Here is a 22,911-nt window from a genome sequence, read left to right as displayed (position 1 = left end):
TGTTGTGTTTTGTATTCCCCCCTTCCTGGTTGTTTACTAGGCCTCAGAAAGATGCTGGTTCCTTCACCAGGAAAGGAACGGGTTGTCTCTACCCTGTCATTACATTTACGGCATCCGAGGGTCACCAGGGTTTTCTAGGTTCCTGTTTATGGGCATCTCTACCATCAAGAGTTGCCCATACGGATAGGAGTTATGGCCGAGAGCAGGGTTTTATAGGTGGTGACCCTTTTTCTTCCCTAGCGGTGAGGCCTAGTGTCTTTCCCCTTCCTTCTGGTTGTCTTTTGGTGTTCTCCCCTACTACATCTGTGACAGGGAGAAGGAGAGAGTCTCTCCTCCCCACTGTGCCGCCGCTGCTGCCAATAAGAAGAGAGAGGGGCAGAGGAGGGGAGGGGCTGTGGCCACTAATGATGATAACTTACTCATTAATACAAATATAGGCGGAGGGTGCCGGCGGCAGAATCACATAGCCGGCACCTGGCCTCTATAACAGGGTGCTGCGATCCGCAGAAGTTAACCCTTCAGGTGCGGCACCTGAGGGGTTAACTGCCGCGGATTGCAGCGCCCTGTCATAGAGGTCGGGTGAAGGCTATGTGATTCTGCTGTCGGCACCCGCCTCCTATATTTGAATTGAAAAGTTACTTATCTTCATTGGTGGCGCAGTGTGCCCCCCTTCCCCCAGTACTAAAAACATTGGTGGTGCAGTGTGCCCCCCAACCCCCCCAGTATTATAATCATTGGTGGCAGTGGCCACAGGGTCCCCTCCCCTCCTCTTTATTCATTGGTGGTGCAGTTGCAGCTTCTGATCGGAGCCCCAGCAGTGTAATCCTGGGGCTCTGATCGGTTACCATGGCAGTCAGGATGCTACTGAAGCCCTGGCTGCCATGGCAATCTCCCTGCTGCTGTGTGCACTATGCATAGGGCAGCAGGGAGAGTGTGAAATTCTATTCACCCTAATAGATCTCTATTAGGGTGAATAAGACAAGGGATGAAAAGATTCCAGGTTCTAGCCCCTAAGTGGGCTAATAGTTAGTAAATAAAAAGTAAAAAAAACAACACACAAATTATTAAGTTTAAATCACTCACTTTCCTAATTTTATATATAAAATATATAAACAATAAGTAAATCCATTTTTAACAGATGCGTTTTTCCATTTTTTGTTTCAGTAGTGTTTCCGGTTCCATTCCGTTTTTCGTTTTATTTTTCTGTATGGCATATACAGTATACAGTAATTACGTAGTAAAAATTGGGCTGGGCACAACATTTTTAATAGATGGTTCCGTGTTGAGGAAGGGTTGAGACGTATGCATATATATCCATGCATGCCTGCAACCACGTGCGGGCATGTATGGTATATATATGCATACATTAACCACCGCATCATGGGGTGATGTGCGCAGATGTGCCCAGCATCTGCACACGTCTGCCCATGGTGATCCCCAGGGGCTCATTGTGGCCCCTGTGGGAAATATGTGGTCCCTGGAAGCTGATCCCCCTTATATTAGTATATATGTGCCCCCTTATATGTGTCCCCTTATAGTTAGTATATATTTACCGTGTATATATTGGCCCTGTATGGCAAGTGGGGACATATGCATGTCCCCTGTATGTGATGCCCCAGATATATGCGAGGGTGTGTGTATATATAGATATGTGTGTATGTATTTGCACACGTGTCTATGTATATACACTTATGTCAGCATGACAGTATGTATGTGGGCTTATTGCTGCCCATTCATACCCCCGGTTCAATTCCAACTGTTATCAACAGAGTTGTTTAGAGAAAAACTTGTGCTGATAGCCTGTAGGATTACAGCTGATTAGCATCTAGTCCCCTTTTGTTCAGGCCCAAAGCAATCACACTCTTTGGCACCATTTGTGAGGGGACCTTCTAACCAGAGACATCAAAAACCACACTATGATGTCACATGCCTGAGGAAGGGGCTGTTTTGGGGCTATAATAACCCAAACCGAACAGAGGTGGGCCTCTTGCAACCAGACTAGATTCAGAGACACATGGGAGAGAGCGGCTCCATGATGACCGCCTGGAAGAGGCCTACTAACGCTGGAAGGATTAAGTATATCCCCTGACCCCCGACCGCTATATCTCTCCCCTGGTTAACCCACACCCCTGGTCCTGTAACCCCTATATTTGTGTCCCTGATGTGCACCTTGGGCCCTGCCTTATAACCCTTGCCCCTGATGTGCACCTTGGGCCCTGCCTTATTACCCTTGCCCCTGATGTGTACCCTGGGCCCTGATTACTGGACACCCTGACCCCCCAAAGCCTTGCCTTATTGTATCCTTGTTTGTACCCCTGATCCCACTGGTTCCCCTAATTGTATTTGTGGTTACACCCCCCTGATGACCCCCACTGTATCACACCCCATTGTTAACCCTTTGTGTTTGTGGTCGGCTTACACCCCTGTAAGGCCACCGTTAACCCTCGACGTACCCCATAGGGATAGTATATAGTGCCAGGTGGGTGGGCTGTTGATATTGAATGTGTGAACTGTATAGTTAGTTGATGGGTGGAATTGGGAACGTGTAGTGTAGTTTAGTATTGTATATGTATAGTGCTGTGTATTGTTAGTGTATTGCGTGCTTAGTGTATTTAATAAATACCGTTATATTTGTACCCTTTGTGTAGCGTGTACTTGTTAGCGGTAGCGAGTTAGTAAGGCGCATGCAGCTAGTGTAGCGATCAGTGTAAGCATAGCGAAAGTATTGTGTATTTATTATATAAAGGCATAAATAGGCGGAGTCATCACTAGACGATTCCTCCTATTTAGGAATATTAATTATAGATATTCGCATAATATTGGTGATTAATATTCCCCCTTTACATTCCGCAAAAACGGAACGGATACGGAAGACATATGGAGTACATTCCGTATGTGTTTTTGTTTTGTTTTGGGGACCCATTGCCTTGAATGGAGCTATGGAACGTGATTTGCGGGCAAAATAGGACATGTTCTATCTTTGAACGGAATGGAAATGGAATGCAAACATTCAGTTTTTTTTGTGGAACCATTGAAATGCATGGTTCCGTATACAGACCGTATACGGAACAAAAAAAACGGCCTGTATGCAGAAAGCAATAAACGTTTGTGTGAAGGAGTCCTTAGAAAGAAAAGAGGGTACAAAGAGCAGGACAAATGGTCATTACTCTATGGGGGAGGTTGGGATTTTGAACAAAAAGGGATTCTCCATAGTGGATGATCCTTTTAGAAAAATGCATGGGCATTATGGGGGAGATTGATCAAACTAGTGTAAAAGAAAACTGTCTTAGTTGTCCATAGCAACTAATCAGATTTCACCTTTCATTTTCCTGATAAGCAGCAGCAGGAGACCAACCAGTTGCTGCTACAACACAATGGTTTTGCAGACAGCAGGAGCAACACCGAGCGTCCACGATGCCCGGAAAGCAGTCCGTGCCACAATTCCTAAGCCTGACCCCCGCAGACGACATTGAAACCTACCTGGCGATGTACGACAAAAGCTACCCCGTGACCAGTAGGCTGAGGTCGTCGCTCTGTTCCTGGCATCCGATTCCCAGTGGGTGTATTTCGACTTGCTGGACGATCAAGCGGCCAACTACCAGAAAGTCAAGGGTTCAGATTCTGACAAGACTGGGGGTGAATGTCTTGGTCCGGGCCCAGCGGGTGCATCAGTGGGGGTTCAACCTGGCTGAGCCTGCAAGACCCCAGTATTATAACTTACTTCAACTTTAGCAAAAATAGCTACAGCCTGACGTGCTGAGTCCCACTGCTATGCTGGATCATCTGTTAGCCGTTCGGAGGGCTTTGCCATACCCTCTCCAGCACTGGATAGGTCAGATGTCTCCTGGCAATGCCCTTGAGATGGTGGATCTGGTGGAACGCTTTGAAGCTACCAGGACATGTCCCACAGTCTGTGGCTCTCCATAATTCATTTGCAGCACTTTCAGAGTGCAAGAGCAACATGGAGGAAGGCTCAAGCACAGTGGGTGAGGATTGATAGTAAGCAGCTGTTGGTGGGCGATTCCATCATAAGAGGTGTGAAGTTTGAGGAGAATGGTGTTGGGAGATGTCTATCTGGTGCTACCACTAGTAGGGATAGACGACGGATCCTTAATATTGTTAGGCAAGCAAAGCAGGAAAGGGAGGTGGATGTTATTGTCCATCTTGGGACAAACAATCTGGTTTGCAATGAGGTTTCAAAGGTGAAAGAAGCTTTTCACACACTTGGAAAGGATATATGGGAGGTTGCACCAACAGTTTCATTCTCTGCAGTTTTGCCTGTGCATAAACTTCAGCATGCACATTAAGGAATTCAATGTATGGCTTGGTGAATGGTGTCTGAACCAAGGGTTTGGCTTTGTGTCTCATGTTAGCTCTTGTTGGAATGGAAAAGAACTGTACAAGAAAGATGGTTTGCATCTTTTTCTCAAGGGAACGAATGTCCTTGGTGAACAGTTCCAAGTATTTGCTAAGCAGCATTTAAACCAGGAGAGGGGGGCAAAAGAGTGATAATCCAGCAGTCCAACTTCCCCCCGGAACAATGCCAGAAGATGCCAGTAGCACAAAGGTTAAGAAATGACAAGCTCAGATTCTTGTCTACAAATGCTCGTAGTTTAGGGAATAAGATCAATGAACTTGAGGCTATAATGGCATCTGAGAATATAGAGACGTGGCTGTTATTGAGACGTGGTTCAATGGGAGTAATGACTGGGATATAACAATACCAGGGTTCTCTCTATACAGGAAAGACAGAGAAGGCAAGAAGGGGGGAGGGGTGGCCCTGTATGTGAAAGACAGCATAAAATCTAATTTGATACAAGTTAGCGAGAACAATTTAGAGTCAGTTTGGGTAACCTTGCAGCTTGATAATCATAAGGTAACTCGTGTAGGTGTGATATATAGACCACCTAGCCAAGTCAAAGAATTAGATAATCTACTAGTTGAGGAAATAGCTAAAATGACCTTGAAGGGGGAAGTTATCATTATGGAAGACTTCAATCTTCTTGATGCAAACTGGAAAACCAAAATAGCTAGTGCTGCCAGGAGTACAGATATTCAAAATTCCCTACTGGGATTATCTCTACAGCAAGTAGTTGAGGAGCCAACCCGGAAGGAGGCCATTTTAGATTTAGTATTCACAAATGGGAATTTGGTATATGATATTACTGTAGGAGAAAGCTTTGGATCTAGTGATCACCAGTCAGTGTCCTTTACTAGTCACACCACACAAAAACAAAAGTTTTAGATTTTAGAAAAACTGACTTTTCTAAAATTAGATTAGTGGTATACGAGTCCCTCTCAGATTGGAACAGTTTCATTGGAGTCCAGGAGAAATGGGACTACTTAAAAGTGGCACTATTGAAGGCAACAGAAAATTGCATTAGGTGGTACTCAGCAGAAGTGGCCAAAATCATTAAAAACAAAAAGATAGCATTTAGGAATAAAAAAAAAATGAGGATGACAGGCTAATTTACAAGATTAGGCAGAGAGAGGCCAAATAAGTTATAAGAGCTTCTAAAGCACAGGAAGAAGAGAAATTAGCTCAGTCAGGGGAAAAAAGGCGATAAGGCATTCTTCAGATAGATAAATGAAAAAAGGAAACTAAAACAAGGAATTACCAAATTTAAAACAAAAGAAGGAAGGTATATGGAAGAAGATAAAGAACTAGCTGAAGGAAAAGGAGTTAGGAAAGAAGACTAAATAATCTTTTGATGCATGTGTCTTTACAGAGGAAGAGGTTCTAAGTCAGCTGTCTAAAATGAATACAAATAAGTCACAGGGGCCTGATGGGATACACCCAAAGCTATTAAAAGAGCTCAGTGGTGAACTAGCAAAACCATTAACAGATTTATTTAACCAATCACTGGCAACAGGAGTCGTCCCAGAAGATTGGAAATTAGCAAATGTTGTGCCTATTCACAAGAAAGGTAGTAGGGAGGAATCGGGCAACTATAGGCCAGTAAGCCTGACATCAATAGTGGGGAAATTAATGGAAACCATACTTAAGGAGGATTGTGGAACATCTAAAATCCCATGGATTGAAAGATGAAAAACAGCATGGGTTTACTTCAGGGAGATCATGTCAAACTAATCTTATTGATTTTTTTGATTGGGTGACTAAAATAATAGATGGAGGAGGTGCAGTAGACATCGCTTATCTAGACTTTAGTAAGGCTTTTGATACTGTCCCACATAGAAGGCTTATCAATAAATTGCAGTCTTTGGGCTTGGAATCCCATATTGTTGAATGGATTAGGCAGTGGCTGAGGGATAGACAACAGAGGGTTGTAGTCAATGGAGTATATTCAGACCATGGTATTGTTACCAGTGGGGTACCTCAGGGATCTGTTCTGGGACCCATATTGTTTAATATCTTTATCAGCGAAATTGCAGAAGGCCTCGATGGTAAGGTGTGTCCTTTTGCTGATGACACAGACATTTGTAACATGGTTGATGTTCCTGGAGGGATACACCAAATGGAAAAGGATTTAGGAAAACTAGAGGAATGGTCAAAAATCTGGCAACTAAAATTGAATGTTGATAAGTGCAAGATAATGCACCTGGGGCGTAAAAACCCAAGAGCAGAATATAAAATCAGTGATACAGTGCTAACCTCAGTATCTGAGGAAAGGGATTTAGGGGTCATTATTTTAGAAGACTTAAAGGTAGGCTGACAAATGCTAGCAGAATGCTTGGGTGTATAGGGAGAGGAATTACCAGTAGAAAGAGGGAGGTGCTCATGCCGCTCTACAGAGCACTAGTGAGACCTCATTTGGAGTATTGTGCTCAGTACTGGAGACCATATCTCCAGAAGAATATTGATACTTTGGAGAGAGTTCAGAGAAGAACTACTAAACTGGTATATGGATTGCAGGATAAAACTTACCAGGAAAGATTAAAGGACCTTAACATGTATAGCTTGGAATAAAGATGAGACAGAGGTGATATGATAGAAACGTTTAAATACATAAAGGGAATCAACAAGGTAAAAGAGGAGAGAATTTTTAAAAGAAGAAAAACTGCTACAAGAGGACATAGTTTTAAATTAGAGGGGCAAAGGGTTAAAAGTAATATCAGTAAGAGAAAGTAGTGGATGCATGGAATAGCCTTCTTGCAGAAGTGATAGCTGCAAATACAGTGAAGGAGTTTAAGCATGCATGGGATAGGCATAAGGCCATCCTTCATATAAGATAGGGCCAGGGGATATCCATAGTAATCAGTATATTGGGCAGACTAGATGGGCCAAATGGTTCTTATCTGCCGACACATTCTATGTTTCTGTGTTCTATGAATCTAAAGGAGGGTTCTGTCAGGGTTCTCAGTCCCCAGCAGCCTCTCCATCAGTCCCTAGTGCCTCTCATCTGCCCCCATTGTCTCTCATCTGCCCCCAGTGCCTCTCATCTGCCCCCAGTGCCTCTCATCAGCTCCCAGCAGCCTCTCCATCAGCCCCCAGTAGCTTCTCAGCTCCCAGCAGCCTCTCTATTAGCCCCCAGTAGCTTCTAAGTCTCCAGCAGCCCCCAGTGCCTCTCATCTGCCCCCAGTGCATTTCATCAGCCCCCAGCAGCCTCTCCATGAGCCCCCAGTAGCTTCTCAGCCCCCAACCTCTCCATCAGCCCCCAGTGCCTCTTATCAGCCCTCAGTGCATCTCATCAGCCTCCAGAAGCCTCTTCATCAGTCCCCAGTAGCTTATCAGCCCCCAGCAGCCTCTCCATCAGCCCCCAGTGCCTCTCATTTGCCCCAGTGCCTTTCATCAGCCCCCAGCAGCCTCTCCATCAGCCCCCAGTGCCTCTCATCTGCCCCCAGTGCCTCTTATCAGCCCCCAGCAGCCTCTCCATCAGCCCCCAGTAGCTTCTCAGCCCCCAGTGCTCTCATCAGCCGTCAACAGCCTCTCCATTAGCTCCTAGTAGCTTCTCAATCCCCAGCAGCCTCTCCATCAGCCCCCAGTGCCTCTCATCAGCTTCTCCATCAGTCCCCAGTAGCTTCTCAGCCCCCAGCAACCTCTCCATCAACCCCCAGTGCCCTCACCAGCCCACAGAAGTGTCCATCAGCCTCATAAATATAAAATAAAAACTTTCTGCTCCTGGATCCGGCGGCTCCTTTCCTCCAACGCGATCTGCATCCTCCTGCTGTCGGTTGTGCTGTGAAGGCTGACGTCACAAAGCGCCTTACGCCTGTGCGCAGCACAGCTGACAGCCAGGGCCGGTGCACAGATTTTTGCCAACACAAGCAAAGCTACATTTTGGCGCCACCACCACCACCAGAACTTGGTGGGGGTGATGTAACATGGAGGGGGTGATGTAACATGGAGGGGGTGATGTGACATGGAGGGGGGAGAAATGTGACATGGGGAGGGATGAGAAATGTGACACGGAGAAGAAGAAATGTGACACGGAGGGGGGAGAAATGTGACATGGAGGGGGGAGAAATGTGACATGGAGGGGGGAGAAATGTGACACGGAGGGGGGAGAAATGTGACACGGAGGGGGGAGAAATGTGACACGGAGGGGGGAGAAATGTGACACGGAGGGGGGAGAAATGTCACATTTCTCCCCCTCCATGTCACATCTCTCCCCCTCCATGTCACATCATGGGGAGGGATGAGAATTGTGACATGGGGAGGGATAGGGATGAGAAATGTTACATGGGGAGGGATGAGAAATGTGACATGGGGAGGGATGAGAAATGTGACATGGGGAGGGATGAGAAATGTGACATGGGGAGGGATGAGAAATGTGACACGGAGGGGGAGAAATGTGACACGGAGGGGGGAGAAATGTGACACGGAGGGGGGAGAAATGTGACATTGAGGGGGAGATGTCACATTTCTCCCCCTCCATGTCACATCACCCCCTCCATTTTACATCACCCCCTTAGTGTCCCATTTCCCCCCATGTCCCATTTCTCCCCCTCCATGTCCCATTTCACCCCCTCTATGTCACATTTTACCCCCTCCATGTCACATTTCACCCCCTCCATGTCACATTTCTCCCCCTCCATGTCACATTTTACACCCACCATGTCACATTTCCCCCCCATGTCACATTTCCCCCCTCCCCTCTATTAATTTTGTGTAAAAAACATTATGCTCACCTGGCCCTGGTCCTGTCTGCAGCAGCTCCCCTTCTCCTCTGAGTGGTCCTGGTATCTTCTCTCTGGCCTCCCGACAAGTTGTTGAGGACCTATCACACTCAGCCAATCAGTGGCCGCAGCTGTGTCATGTGTCAGGCCAGTGATTGGCTCAGCATGAAATCACTGGCCTGACACGTGACAGAGCTGCAGCCACTGATTGCCTGAGTGGGAAAGGTCCTTAACAACTTGTCGGGAGCCCAGAGAGAAGATACCAGGATCATACCGGCGGTGTGCAAGTCATTTCACCGCTTCCTGGTCCTCTGCAGCCGTTTTTAACATGCTTTAGGGCAGCCTGGGGGCAATTGCATCCCTGCCGCCCGTTTCAGCCCACCCCTGGCTATGGACCTCATAGGCCCAGTACCGAAGTCCACCAGAGGGCATCAACACATCTTAATCATTCTAGACTACGTCACTCGGTATCACTTCAGCCAAACTCATAGCTAAGGAGTTAATGGAGATGTTTTCCCGAGTGGGACTACCTAAAGAGGTTCTGACTGACCAAGGGACTCCTTTTATAGCCAAAGTGATGAGGGTAAGTTGCTGGACATAAAACAACTACGGACGTCCATTTACCATCCGCAAAAGGATGGTCTGGTAGAACAGTTTAACCAAACATTAAAAAAAGGCAGTGTCTAAAGATGGGAAGGTACAAGGTACTCGAGAAAATTGGAGATGTAAACTACAAGGTACACCAGCCAGGATGGCGAAAGACGGAGCAGGTTTACCATGTGAATTTACTCAAACCGTGGAAAGTTAGGGAAACCTGTACAGAAGACAGCCAATGGCCTGGTTTTCCAGGAGAAGAGGTACCGGCCCCTCTTTCGGATTCAAGAGTGGCTGCTTCCACAGTAAAAATTGCTGACAGCCTCCCCTCTAAACAGACTCAGGAGGCCAGGGAGTTCGTTAGTCGTAACACGGATGTGTTCTCGGACCTCCCTGAACGCACTTCCATAATCCAGCATGATATTGACACTGAGCCTCAGGCAAAAGTCTGATTTTAACAATACCGGGTACCCGAGGCCAGACGACAAGCCATATCGGAGGAGGTGCAGCTAATGTTGCAGCTAGACGTCATTAAGGAGTCAAAAAGTGAGTGGGCCAGTCCTATAGTATTGATACCAAAGCCGGTCGGGACGTTGCGGTTTTTAACGACTTTCAAAAACTTAACAAGGTTTCCAAGTTTGATGCGTATCCCATGCCCCGGTTGCATGAGCTCATCAAGAGGATAGGACAAGCTCAGTAATTTTCTGTTTTGGACCTCATGAAAGGGTACTGGCAGGTGCCCTTAACGGAGGCTTCCAAAAGAGAAAACTGCCTTCATCACGCCTGAGGGGCTGTATCAATATAATGTCTTACCCTTTGGTCTGCATGGCGCCCCCGCCACTTTTCAGCGACTAATGCACATTGTGCTTTGTCCACATCGTCTGTACTCTTCAGCTTACCTGGACGATATTGTCATCCACAGTACTGACTGGGAAAGTCACCTACCCAAAGCGCAGGCTGTAGTGGACTCCGTTCGGAAAGCTGGCCTAACCGCTAACCCAAAAAATGTGCAATAGGGTTGGAGGAGACTAAGTACCTGGGGTATGTCATTGGGCGCGGAGTCATCAAACCGCAAGTGAACAAAATAGAGGCGATACGGAATTGGCCCCGACCTGTCACCACTAGGCAAATAAAGTGATTCCTGGGGATGGTGGGCTATTACATGAGGTTTGTTCCCCACTTTGCTACTCCAGCCTTGACAGGACTATTGAAGGGACACAAGTCAATGATAGTTCGCTGGGATGATCGGACGGAAGAGGCTTTCTCTGCTTTGAAGTCGGCCCTGTGCGGGTCCCTGATTTTGGTGACGCCCGACTTCAAAAGGGAGTTTATAGTACAGACCGATGCCTTTCACACTTGCGTTTTTCTTTTCCGGTACTGATTTCCATCAAAGGAGCTCAATGCCAGAAAAGAACTGATCAGTTTCATCCCTATGCATTCTGAATGAAGAGAAATCCGTTCAGGATGTCTTCAGTTCAGTCACTGTCAGGCGTTTTGGATGGAAAAAATACTGCAGCATGCTGCGGTATTATCTTCGTCCAAAAGGCCTGATCAGTTGCCGGAATGCCGGATCCGCCATTAATTTACATTGACATGTATTAGTGCCGTATCCGGCATTGAGAAACACCTGAAGGACTGATTCGTCCTTCCGGTCTGCGCATGCGCATACCAGGAAAACTGTGAAAAAAAATACAAGACGGATCCGTCTATCCGCATGACAAGCGGAGACGGATCTGTTCTTGCAATGCATTTGTGAGACGGATACGCATCCATCTCACAAATGCTTTCAGTCACATCCAGATCGGCGGATCCGGCAGGCAGTTCCGACGACGTAACTGCTTGCCGGATCACACTGCCGCAAGTTGGTCCGGATGCGTCCCAGTGTATTGCGGCAAACCCGCGTGATTAGGTACGCAATTGCAGTCAGTTTTGACTGCGATTGCGTTCCGATGTTCAGTTTTTATCGCGCGGATGCAATGTGCTTTGCACGCGCGTGATAAAAAACCGACTGTGGTACCCAGACCCGAACTTCTTCACAGAAGTTCAGGTTTGGGTTCGGTGTTGTGTAGATGTTATTATTTTCCCTTATAACATGGTTATAAGGGAAAATAATAGCATTCTGAATACAGAATGCTTAGTAGGTGATCAATTGAGGGTTAAAAAAAAAAAATAATAATAACTCACCTCCTCTTGATGGACGGTGGTGGACCATGTGATTGGAGCATGTGATCTGACGTCACCACAGGTCCTTTAGCCGGTAGTTCATCATTAAAGAAGTAAAGAAGAGACCGGGAACTACGCGATCAAGAGGAGAAGGTGAGTTAATTTTTTTATTTTTTTTAACCCTCAATTGATCACCTACTAAGCATTCTGTATTCAGAATGCTATTATTTTCCCTTATAACCATGTTATAAGGGAAAATAACATCTACACAACACGAACCCAAACCTGAACTTCTGTGAAGAAGTTCGGGTCTGGGTACCACAGTCGGTTTTTTATCACACGCGTGCAAAACAAATTGCACCCGCGCGATAAAAACTGAACATCGGAACGCAATCGCAGTCAAAACTGACTGCAATTGCATACCTAATCGCGCGGGTTTGCCGCAATACGCCGGGACGCATCCGGACCTAATCCGGACACGCCCCTGTGAACCCAGCCTTAGCCGTAAGCTCACCCCAGCCGAGACCCGGTATAGTATAGTGGAGAGAGAGTGCTGATGGTTTCTCTCCCCACAAAACTTAACATTTTCGGTGGAACACAGGGCAGGCCGGTTACAGGGAAACGCGGATGCCCTGTCCCGAGTACACTGTCTGGCGTGTGTTCACCCCCTCAGTATGTGACACAGTGAGAGGTTTTGTCTGGGAAAACAGGTATTTTCCTTCCAGCATGTGCTGCTGGGCTGATTTACAGCCAGGTGAGGTCAAATTCCGGTCCGGACTTTAAGTGCCGGTCCGGGTTTTGGCAGCACCTATCTGTCCTTAAATTGGCAACTGGGCTCAGAAGCCATTTCTCTGTGTTGGGATCTGGGAGCCTTGTGTCTGGATGAAGGCTTGCTACCTGTTTGGCGTGAAAACAGGTTGGTGCTGCTGTGCTCAAAGACTCTTTGAGGCAGAATTGCCGCATGGTGTGAATTACCACCAACACCGCAAGGTGAGTTTTTGCTGGATTATGACTGCTTGATTTGTCACTTGCCTAAAGTGTGAATAAAACACTGAACTGTTTGAGTCAAAGAACTTGTTGTTGCCTTTATACTGCATCCGCTAATCCTGTGTACCAGAGCGAAACCCCACAATATATATATATATATATATATATATATATACATACAAAACAAAATTACTGCATTACTCTTTAAGTCATAAAAATGTGAGGTTCCTTTAGATCAGGGGTGCATAACCTTTTCTGGTCGGGGGCCACACTGAAAGACTGAAGGAATCCCAAGGGCCGAAAAATAAAAGTTAAAGGGGTATTACCAACTGATATACTGTATTTATTGCATATTGTACATACAGTATATACTATAAATGTCTGGTTACACCTCCAGGATTCACATCTAATGGGAGAATACATGAAAAATGCATGTGAGCAGCCACAAGACATAGTCATACATGTCTGTCAACAGATGGTTGGGGGCCACACAGAATGATATCGAGGGCCGCATGTGGCCCTCGGGCCGCAGGTTGTGCACCCCTGCTTTAGATCAATATTGTGTGGGCACAACTGCCAAAAACAAGGGCAACCTACAGTTATCAGACTTTCCTCTCCTGGCCGTAGGCCCAGTCACACTACAGGTGTCACCTTGTCTCTGGTAGATGGTTTACACAATTTTTATCACAACTGTGCAAACAACCTACATTTTTTTAATGATTAGTAACTAGCAATGCAATTTAGAATAATTCATATTTACAATGTTTTCATGTCTTAGCACATACAAGTGCTCTGCCTCATGTACTACTTAACGTATTTTTCATCATATAAGACACACTTTTTTTCCCCTCATGGTGGGGGGAAAATGTCAGTGCGTCTTATGAGGCAAATACTAATGAGTGCTTCTATTATGGAAGTGCTCATTAGTACAGGAGGGCTGGAGAGTGGTGAATGCAGGTCTCCGCATGCTGTGCTGTGTGAACAGCGTGAGGACATAGGCGTGCTCTGGGACCTCAGGTCACAGCGCAGCATGGCAGGAAGACCACTGAATCTCAGGAGTAGGAGAGGTGAGTTGATTTATCTGCTCTGATTAACATCGGGCTCTGATCTGAAGTATGAATGGGGGTCATCCACATCAGGGGCCTGATCTGAGGTCTGAATGGGGGTCTTATGAACATTGGTTTGAGCTGTGGTCTGATTGCGGTCTAATCCGAGGTCTGATTGACATTGGGGGTCTGAACTGAGGTCTGAATAGGGGTTTTATTAACATTGGGGGTCTGATCTGATGTCTGATTAAGGCCTCTTTCACACTTGCGTTGTCCGGATCCGGCGTGTACTCCACTTGCCGGAATTACACGCCAGATCCGGAAAAACGCAAGTGTACTGAAAGCATTTGAAGACGGATCCGCCTTCAAAATGCTTTCAGTGTTACTATGGCACCCAGGACGCTATTAAAGTCCTGGTTGCCATAGTAGGAGCGGGGAGCGGGGGAGAGGTATACTTACCGTCCGCGGGGCGCTCCAGAGTGACGTCAGAGCGCCCCATGCGCATGGATGACGTGCCATGCGATCACGTCATCCATGCGTGTGGGGCGCCCTGACGGCACTCTGGAGCGCCCCGGGAGCCGCACGGACGGTAAGTATGCTGCCCCCCCGCTCCCCGCAACACTTTACCATGGCTGCCAGGACTTTAGCGTCCCGGCAGCCATGGTAACCACTCTAAAAAAGCTAAACGTCGGACCCGGCAATGCGCCGAAACAACGTTTAGCTTAAGGCCGGATCCGGATCAATGCCTTTCAATGGGCATTCATTCCGGATCCGGCCTTGCGGCAAGTCTTCAGGATTTGGCCGGAGCAAAAAGCGCAGCATGCTGCGGTATTTTATCCGGCCAAAAAACGTTCCGGTCCGGAACTGAAGACATCCTGATGCATCCTGAACGGATTTCTCTCCATTCAGAATGCATTAGGATAAAACTGATCAGGATTCTTCCGGCATAGAGCCCCGACGACGGAACTCTATGCCGGAAGACAAGAATGCAGGTGTGAAAGAGCCCCAACAGGGGGTTTGACTGGGGATCTAAGCTAAGGTCTGATTAACATTGGTGGTCTGATCTGAGGTCTAATGAAAAAAAATGATTTTCTTATTTTCGTCCTCTAAAACCTAGGTGCATTTTATAGGGCAAAAATACAATATATATTTGTATATACTGAACAATTTATACCTGTGCACATACCATACAGTGTTAATTGAAATACCATTATGAAAAAATGGCTTCCTTATGGTCATATCTGCCAACCTAATCCCTCAGTATAAACAAGCACATGCCTGATTTATCATTTATGTTGTTTGCTAATGTAGAAAATAAAAAATGGAAAATGGAAAAGATGCATGTTTACATAATCTGGCTGTATCTATGGGGAAAGACACAGGGTCACTGACAATACGTCAATGCTAGTCATATTACTTCCGATTTTTGTTTGCCCCATTATTGACAAATCTCAGACTCTGTATCCATTCAGATTGTGAAAAAAACATAATCACATTCATCTTGGCAATAATCTATTAAAGGGAACCTGTCACAGTGAACACTGTGTCTGGGCTGCAGGCAACATGTTATAGAGCAGGAAGAGCTGAGCAGATTAAACATTTTCAAGGAAAAGATTCAGTATAACTTGTAATTTATACATTTATGCCCTTTCTAGGCTTTGAAGTCAAGGAGGCGGTACTATCAGTGATTGACAGCTATGTCTCCATGCACAGTCATAGGGGGAAGGCTGTCAATCACTGATAGGACCACCTACCTGACTTCAAAGTTCAGAATGAGCAGGCATTTAAATAAATGAAATACATGTTATACTGCATCTTTTCCCACAAAATGATGTATTAATCTGCTCAGCTCCTCCTGCTCTATAACATGCTGCCTGCTGAATATTTCGCATGGCCATGGTGACAGGTTCCCTATAAACTGTACATACACCAAAAGAATAAGCAAATATTTGGAAATAATTTTTATTATAGCACTTGATTTTTTTATATATTTTTGAATATCTGGGTTTCTCAACATCTGTGAGCATTTATACGGAGCTGGGTAAAGGGAGGCGGAGGAGGCTGTCCATAGGGGCAAAGAGGAACTTAGTGAAGCATCCTGCCTTCTCCATGGGAGAGATAATCATTTTGTCCTGAAAGCAAAACAAAAAAAATACAAAGATTTAATAAACTAAGCATTTAGCTTCTTGTACAATTGTAAAATGGTGCAATATTTCTACAAATTACAATGTACTGCGGAGACACTAGTAGCACTGCTCAGTCTTTTTAAGTATAAAGAGGATGTGTAATTGAAGAATAGGTCATCAATATCTGATCGGTGGGGGTTCAGCACCCGGCACCCCGCCAATCAGCTGGTTAAAGAAAAGGCCGCGCTCTGGTTGTCATCAATATTAAAATCCTGGAGAACCCCTTTTATTATAAATCTTAGACAAGCGGTGCGGTCCAGTTCTCCTTTTTGTTTACAAACAGCAGTGGTGACGTAGACTGCTGAGGACAATGAGTGGCTGCAGTGGTCACATGCCTTATCCAGGATTAATAACGCTGTTTGTAAAAACAGTGACAGAAGAACCAGACCAAAGCTGCCGATAATGGTGCTAGAGATGCTTTTTATTTTAATTCATTTTAGGGTTTGTAGATAGGTGGGCAGTTAAGTCTCATGGAGGAGCAAACAATTTTTTACACTAGTAAGCCTTGGAGGACCATGGGGAGCTCACTCTGTGCCTCACTCTGGGAGGCACAGTGCTATGTGGGACAGGGTGCATGGTCCAGAGTGTGGGAGATCATAGCTGTAGTGCCTAAGGCTACTTTCACACTAGCGTTTTAGTTTTCCGGTATTGGGCTCAATATTGAAAAAAAACGATTCAGTTTTGTCCCCATTCATTGTCAATGGGGACAAAACTGAACTGAACAGAACGGAATGCTCCAAAATGCATTCCATTCCATTTAATTGCGTTTCCATACCGGAGAGCAAACCGCAACATGTTGTAGTTTGCTTTCCGTTCTGGGATGCGGAGCAAGATGGATCCGGCATGACCCCCAATGCAAGTCAATGGGGATGGATCCGTCCTCTATTGACTTTCAATGGAGTTCCTGACGGGTCCGTCTTGGCTATGTTACAGATCATACTGTTCAGCGTTTTGCTGAACCCTTCAGGATCCAGTAAAAACGCTAGTGTGACAGTAGCCTAAGCCTTCTGGAGCTGAACTCATTTAACACTCAATTAAAGATGCAGTCTGCAAAGGAGAACACAAGTGATAACATTTTTGTCAACAATACAGATTTTATGCCCATACACAAAATGGCTTATTCTGGAAACAGACCTGCTATGATAAGAATGCTTTAACTTTAAAGGGGTTTTCCTATCCTCTGGATGGGTCATCAGTATCTGACCAGTGGGGGTCCGACACCCAGGACTCCTGCCGATCAGCTGTTTGAGAAGGCAGTGACGCTCCTGTGAGCACCATTGCCTTCTCACTGCTCACCAAAAATAGTGCCATACATTGTACAGCGGCTGTGCTAGGTACTGCAACTCAGCTCCAATCACTTGAATGGGGATGAGCTGCTCCTAGGCCATGTAATCGACGAATGTGCCGTCACTCGGCCTAAGAAAAAGCAGAGAGAAGGCGGTGATACTGCAAGCGCTGCTCCCTTCTCAAACAGCTGATCGGCAAGTGTCCCAGGTGTCCGCCCTATTAGGTCAGGTCATAGGTCATGAGTAAAAAATAAATTTGGGAAAACCTAAGATCACTGCTCTGTTATGGTTTTATGTGCCTAAAACACAGTCCTTTCTAAACTATATTTTTCTATAGTTCTATAAATTACACAGATAGGATCCTCAAGTTCTTAATTCCATATGTCCATGACACAATGAGAAAAACGACGCTGCTTCAGTCAGACTATACATAAAACCCATTCCTGGAAGAGAAAAAAATGCTCACCTGATCACGCTATTTTCTTCTGGATCCTTTTTTAAGGTTGGGTCTCAAAGCTTCAGCGCGACCCTGTTTTAGCCCCTAAACAGCAAACAAATTGGTAATACTATTAAATTAGTAAAATGACCAGCGAAATATTCTCCAAATAGAGAACAATGTAAAAGTTAAAGGTAACTTTTAATTAAAAATGTATCCAGTATAAAAAGACTAAGGGGCACATTTATTAAGACTGGCGTTTTAGACGCCGGTCTTACTATCCCCTATAGCCGGCAGTGGCACCGGCCTCTACATAACTTCGGCGCATCCAGCTCCACTTCTAAATGTAAGACAGCTTCCAAGCTGTCTTACATTTAGACCATTTTCTACGCCTAAACCAGGCGGAGAAAATGTCGAATGAGACGGGCCTACCGGCCCATCCCCTTCCCCACTTTTTTAGACCTTGCATGAGCAGGGAAGAAGTCGCAGATTCTGCCGCACCATGGCGTACGACAGATATATCTGGTCATAAATGACCCCAAAAATCTTCACTGGTTGGGGTGCCATGGTCATCAAAACAACCAATGGTAGGCAAAAAGTGATGATTAAAACCAGCATATGTATAGATGAAAGGAATGGTCTTACCAGGTCCTGTGGATCTGAATCATGAATGAACCAGATGGTATGTCCAGAGAGGGAAAAAATAAATACATCAGTTTTCTAGGCATGTTCTGTGACCTTTGCATAGGTCATTTTAAAAGGTAAGAATAAATAAGCTCTGACAATCACCTATTGTGAATGTGTATAGATAAGACAGGATACACCAAAGGTGATATCATTACATGCAGGATTAGAAAGACAGATAAGCAGATAACTGCCTATTATTAGGTTTAGTGGTCAGTGTGAAAATTGCAGGAGTTTATGGTTTTTGTTTTAATATAGATATTGACATGGGAAATTAAAGAAAGTCACAAAAAAGTCACGATCTCACTCCAAGAAGAGGGTGGAGTAGGAAAACTGGAGTAGATTCTCTAGACAGAAGGGTTAGGTTTAAGATCAAGCCAAATTTATCAAGTAACATAAGACATTTGATAAATGTGGCACAAAGTACTCCAATGCAGACTCAAGCAAATATTCCTCTCATGATAAATTCCCCCCATAGTGTGCTGCTAATTGTTACCTCTGTGTGCAATCAAGCATCCAATTAGAGTAAGAACAGGGACAGCTATATGCATCACCTAATGAAAAGCAGCCTGTGGAATAAGTGGGATAATAAAAAGTGCATTGGAGACAGCCACTCCTTAGGTGGAATAATAGTGCAATCAGACTTGGAGGTGTGGTGACAGGTATCAAATAGAGTAGGTTCCTGACTGACTGAGATTACCTTGCTGTGGAAGGATGGCACAGATGTGTTTTGATCAAAATATATTGGCCAATAACCTGAAATATATTGGCCAATAAACTCAGATTTTATAATATCAGGTAAGGTCTAAATCCTATCATCCCATCTAAGGAGTGGCTGTCTCCAATGCACTTCTATTCCACAGGCTGCTTTTGATTAGGTGATACATATAGCTGAGTTTGCTCTTCCGCTCAAAGTGTCATATCTTCAGTGCTGTCCTATTAAGAGATAAGAAAAAATATTTACAAAAATGTGAGGGGGTTGTACTCACTTTTTGCTATATACAGTCAGGTCCATAAATATTGGGACATCAACACAATGGTAACATTTTTGGCTCTATACACCACCACAATGGATTTGAAATGAAACAAACAAGATGTGCTTTAACTGCAGACTGTCAGCTTTAATTTGAGGGTATTTACATCCAAATCAGTTGAACAGTGTTAGGAATTACAACAGTTTGCATATGTGCCTCCCACTTGTTAAGGGACCAAAAGTAATGGGACAATTGGCTTCTCAGCTGTTCCATGGTCAGGTGTGTGTTATTCCCTCATTATCCCAATTACAATGAGCAGATAAAAGGTCAAGAGTTAATTTCAAGTGTGTTATTTGCATTTGGAATCTGTTGCTGTCAACTCTCAAGATGAGATCCAAAGAGCTGTCACTATCAGTGAAGCAAGCCATCATTAGGCTGAAAAAACAAAACAAACCCATCAGAGAGATAGCAAAAACATTAGGCGTGGCCAAAACAACTGTTTGGAACATTCTTAAAAAGAAGGAACGCACCAGTGAACTCAGCAACACCAAAAGACCCGGAAGACCACGGAAAACAACTGTGGTGGATGACCGAAGAATTATTTCCCTGGTGAAGAAAACACCCTTCACAACAGTTGGCCAGATCAAGAACACTCTCCAGGAGGTAGGTGTATGTGTGTCAAAGTCAACAATCAAGAGAAGACTTCACCAGAGTGAATACAGAGGGTTCACCACAAGATGTAAACCATTGGTGAGCCTCAAAAACAGGAACACCAGATTAGAGTTTGCCAAAAGACATCTAAAAAAGCCTTCACAGTTCTGGAACAACATCCTATGGAAAGATGAGACCAAGATCAACTTGTACCAGAGTGATGGGAAGAGAAGAGTATGGAGAAGGAAAGGAACTTCTCATGATCCTAAGCATACCACCTCATCAGTGAAGCATGGTGGTGGTAGTGTCATGGCGTGGGAAAGTATGGCTGCCAATGGAACTGGTTCTCTTGTATTTATTGATGATGTGACTGCTGACAAAAGCAGCAGGATGAATTCTGAAGTGTTTCGGGCAATATTATCTGCTCATATTCCGCCAAATGCTTCAGAACTTATTGGACAGCGTTTCACAGTGCAGATGGACAATGACCCAAAGCATACTGGAAAAGCAACCAAGGGAAAGATGTGGAATGTTATGCAATGGCCAAGTCAATCACCTGACCTGAATCGGATTGATCATGCATTTCCCTTGCTGAAGACAAAAATGAAGGGAAAATGCCCCAAGAACAAGCAGGAACTAAAGACGGTTGCAGTAGAGGCTTGGCAGAGCATCACCAGGGATGAAACCCAGCGTCTGGTGATGTCTATGAGTTCCAGACTTCAGGCTGTAATTGACTGCAAAGGATTTGCAACCAAGTATTAAAAAGTGAATTCTATTCTGTCCATTACTTTTGGTCCCTTAACAAGTGGGAGGCACATATGCAAACTGTTGTAATTCCTACACCGTTCACCTGATTTGGATGTAAATACCCTCAAATTAAAGTTGACAGTCTGCAGTTAAAGCACATCTTGTTCGTTTCATTTCAAATCCACTGTGGTGGTGTATAGAGCCAAAAATGTTAGAATAGTGTTGATGTCCCAATATTTATGGATCTGACTATATATATATATATATATATATATATATATATATATATATATATATATATATATATATATATATATATTGGGTAGGACTTAGCCAGGCTGATTGGGTAGGAGTTAGCCAGGCTGATTGACTGCATCTGGCTACCACTGATTTTGGATGCTAACACAAAGCAGCCAGTCATAGGTGTATTTGTAGGGTTTTGTCTCCTGGTGAGATAAGATGCCATAGTCCAATTAAAACACATTAGGGACACATTATTTTTGTTTACTGGCTACTTTGCCCTATAGCCTTCCCAGTATATTATGTGAGTGGGATTGGTACCACCTACTTAGGATTGGAACTAGGGCATCCTAGCCAGCTGCTAGGGATGGTCCAGAGGGGTTTCTCTTTTCAGGACATGTGCTCCACCTACCTGGATGTAAAGGTTAGAAAAGGCCAAGTAGGGACAACTAGGGGAAGCTACCTAGCCCTGCCTTGACCCTCTCTGGACATATACTACTTTTCATTTATGCTTTTGATCTACAAGACAATGGTCTGGTAAGACCATTCCTTTCAACCATATGTGAGCTGGTTTAATCATCATTTTTTGGCTACTGTTGGTTGTTTTGTTGACATTGGCAACCCTGTCAGAAGGTATACTTTTTATACAGGATAGATTTTAGTATTTTCTTATGAAAAGTTAGGTTTTACTTTTACATTGTTCTTTATTTGAAGGAGATTTCTCTGGTCAATTTGCAATCTAGCTGTCAACATTTATTTTTTTTGCAATTTACGTGGTCACCACCACTTTATTGTAGTTGTGTTTTTTGCTTTGCTATCACGGTAAGTTAAAAAGCATTTTTTGCTGCATAAACAAGAGGGACACCCTCATACTTCAAAAACCTTACCATCTTCTATATACTTAACTTTCTCACTCCATCTTCCACTGATGAAATACATAAGAAAAAATTGGGCTCCTAGCCTTGATTTTCTGCTGCTGCACCAATCCACTTTTTTCAAGGTGCGTGCAAGACTATCTACTGTATTACAGCAAATCAGGTATAACGGAGAATATTGCTGGATAGTGATACATTAACAGATTTCCAAGCCGATAAAACACAATGGACATTTTGACATTGCAGCCTTGTGTTTTTGATACTGAATACATCTCTCTTTTCTATTTTAACTGTGAAATGAAAGGTTACTTTTCACACTAGGTTAGTGATAGCATGAATATAAATTCCCTGCTCTGACAAGTTACTGATCTCTGTTTACAGCAGTCAAATCCCTGACCAGTGATTACAGATTACAGTCCAGTGACTCCTGACCACTGGAGAGATCACGAATCTTCCCATACTGTTCGCCGTGAGTGCCAGTCATGTGATGAATGCCATTTGCCACAGACTACATTGTGTGTGAGGATATGCGCCGTTTTTGTAAAGCTTAACTAAAAATGGGAAGAGAAGTCACGGCAGTTACCGGTTTTCATAAAATAGCGGTATTTATTGGCTCCAAAGCAGGTAAAAATATGGGATGAATCCCAATGGCCGTTTCATGAGAACAGACTTTCTCATGGCCAATAGGGGAGGTGCAACCACCTTTTTATCCCCCACCCTTGATACACATATGCAACATGTAAAACACTATAAAAAGACATACGATTGCTACAATGTCATTTAATAACTACAACAAACATATAACAAAAAGGAGGATAAATCATTATTTTCATTTACATCCATTTGACCTAAAGACCCAGATTTAGTGATACACAGTGCTTCACACTGGAGTATAGTTTGGTATGTTGATCCAAACTACTACTAGGTGCAAACGGTATCTGTAATCCTGCAAACCTCAATGTAG

At 44.5% G+C, this 22,911-nt stretch overlaps 1 protein-coding gene across 6 annotated transcripts in view; it reads right to left on the bottom strand.

Annotated features, from left to right (window-relative positions):
* Positions 1-15,834: 15,834 nt before the first annotated feature.
* LOC122931096 (survival motor neuron protein-like) overlaps positions 15,835-22,911 on the bottom strand; it is a 70,054-nt gene continuing 62,977 nt past the window's right edge. For all 6 annotated transcript variants that reach the window (XM_044285031.1, XM_044285048.1, XM_044285064.1 and 3 more), the window contains 2 exons: positions 17,807-17,881; positions 15,835-16,000 (listed from right to left, as the gene is read on the bottom strand). In XM_044285031.1, coding sequence (XP_044140966.1) covers positions 17,816-17,881 — 66 coding nt within the window. In that variant the 3' untranslated portion in view covers positions 15,835-16,000; positions 17,807-17,815. The remainder of the gene's footprint in view (positions 16,001-17,806; positions 17,882-22,911) is intronic.

The sequence above is a fragment of the Bufo gargarizans genome, chromosome 1 (genome assembly GCF_014858855.1).
Source record: "Bufo gargarizans isolate SCDJY-AF-19 chromosome 1, ASM1485885v1, whole genome shotgun sequence".
Lineage (NCBI taxonomy): Eukaryota > Metazoa > Chordata > Amphibia > Anura > Bufonidae > Bufo > Bufo gargarizans.
This window is presented reverse-complemented; position numbering and strand designations above follow the sequence as displayed.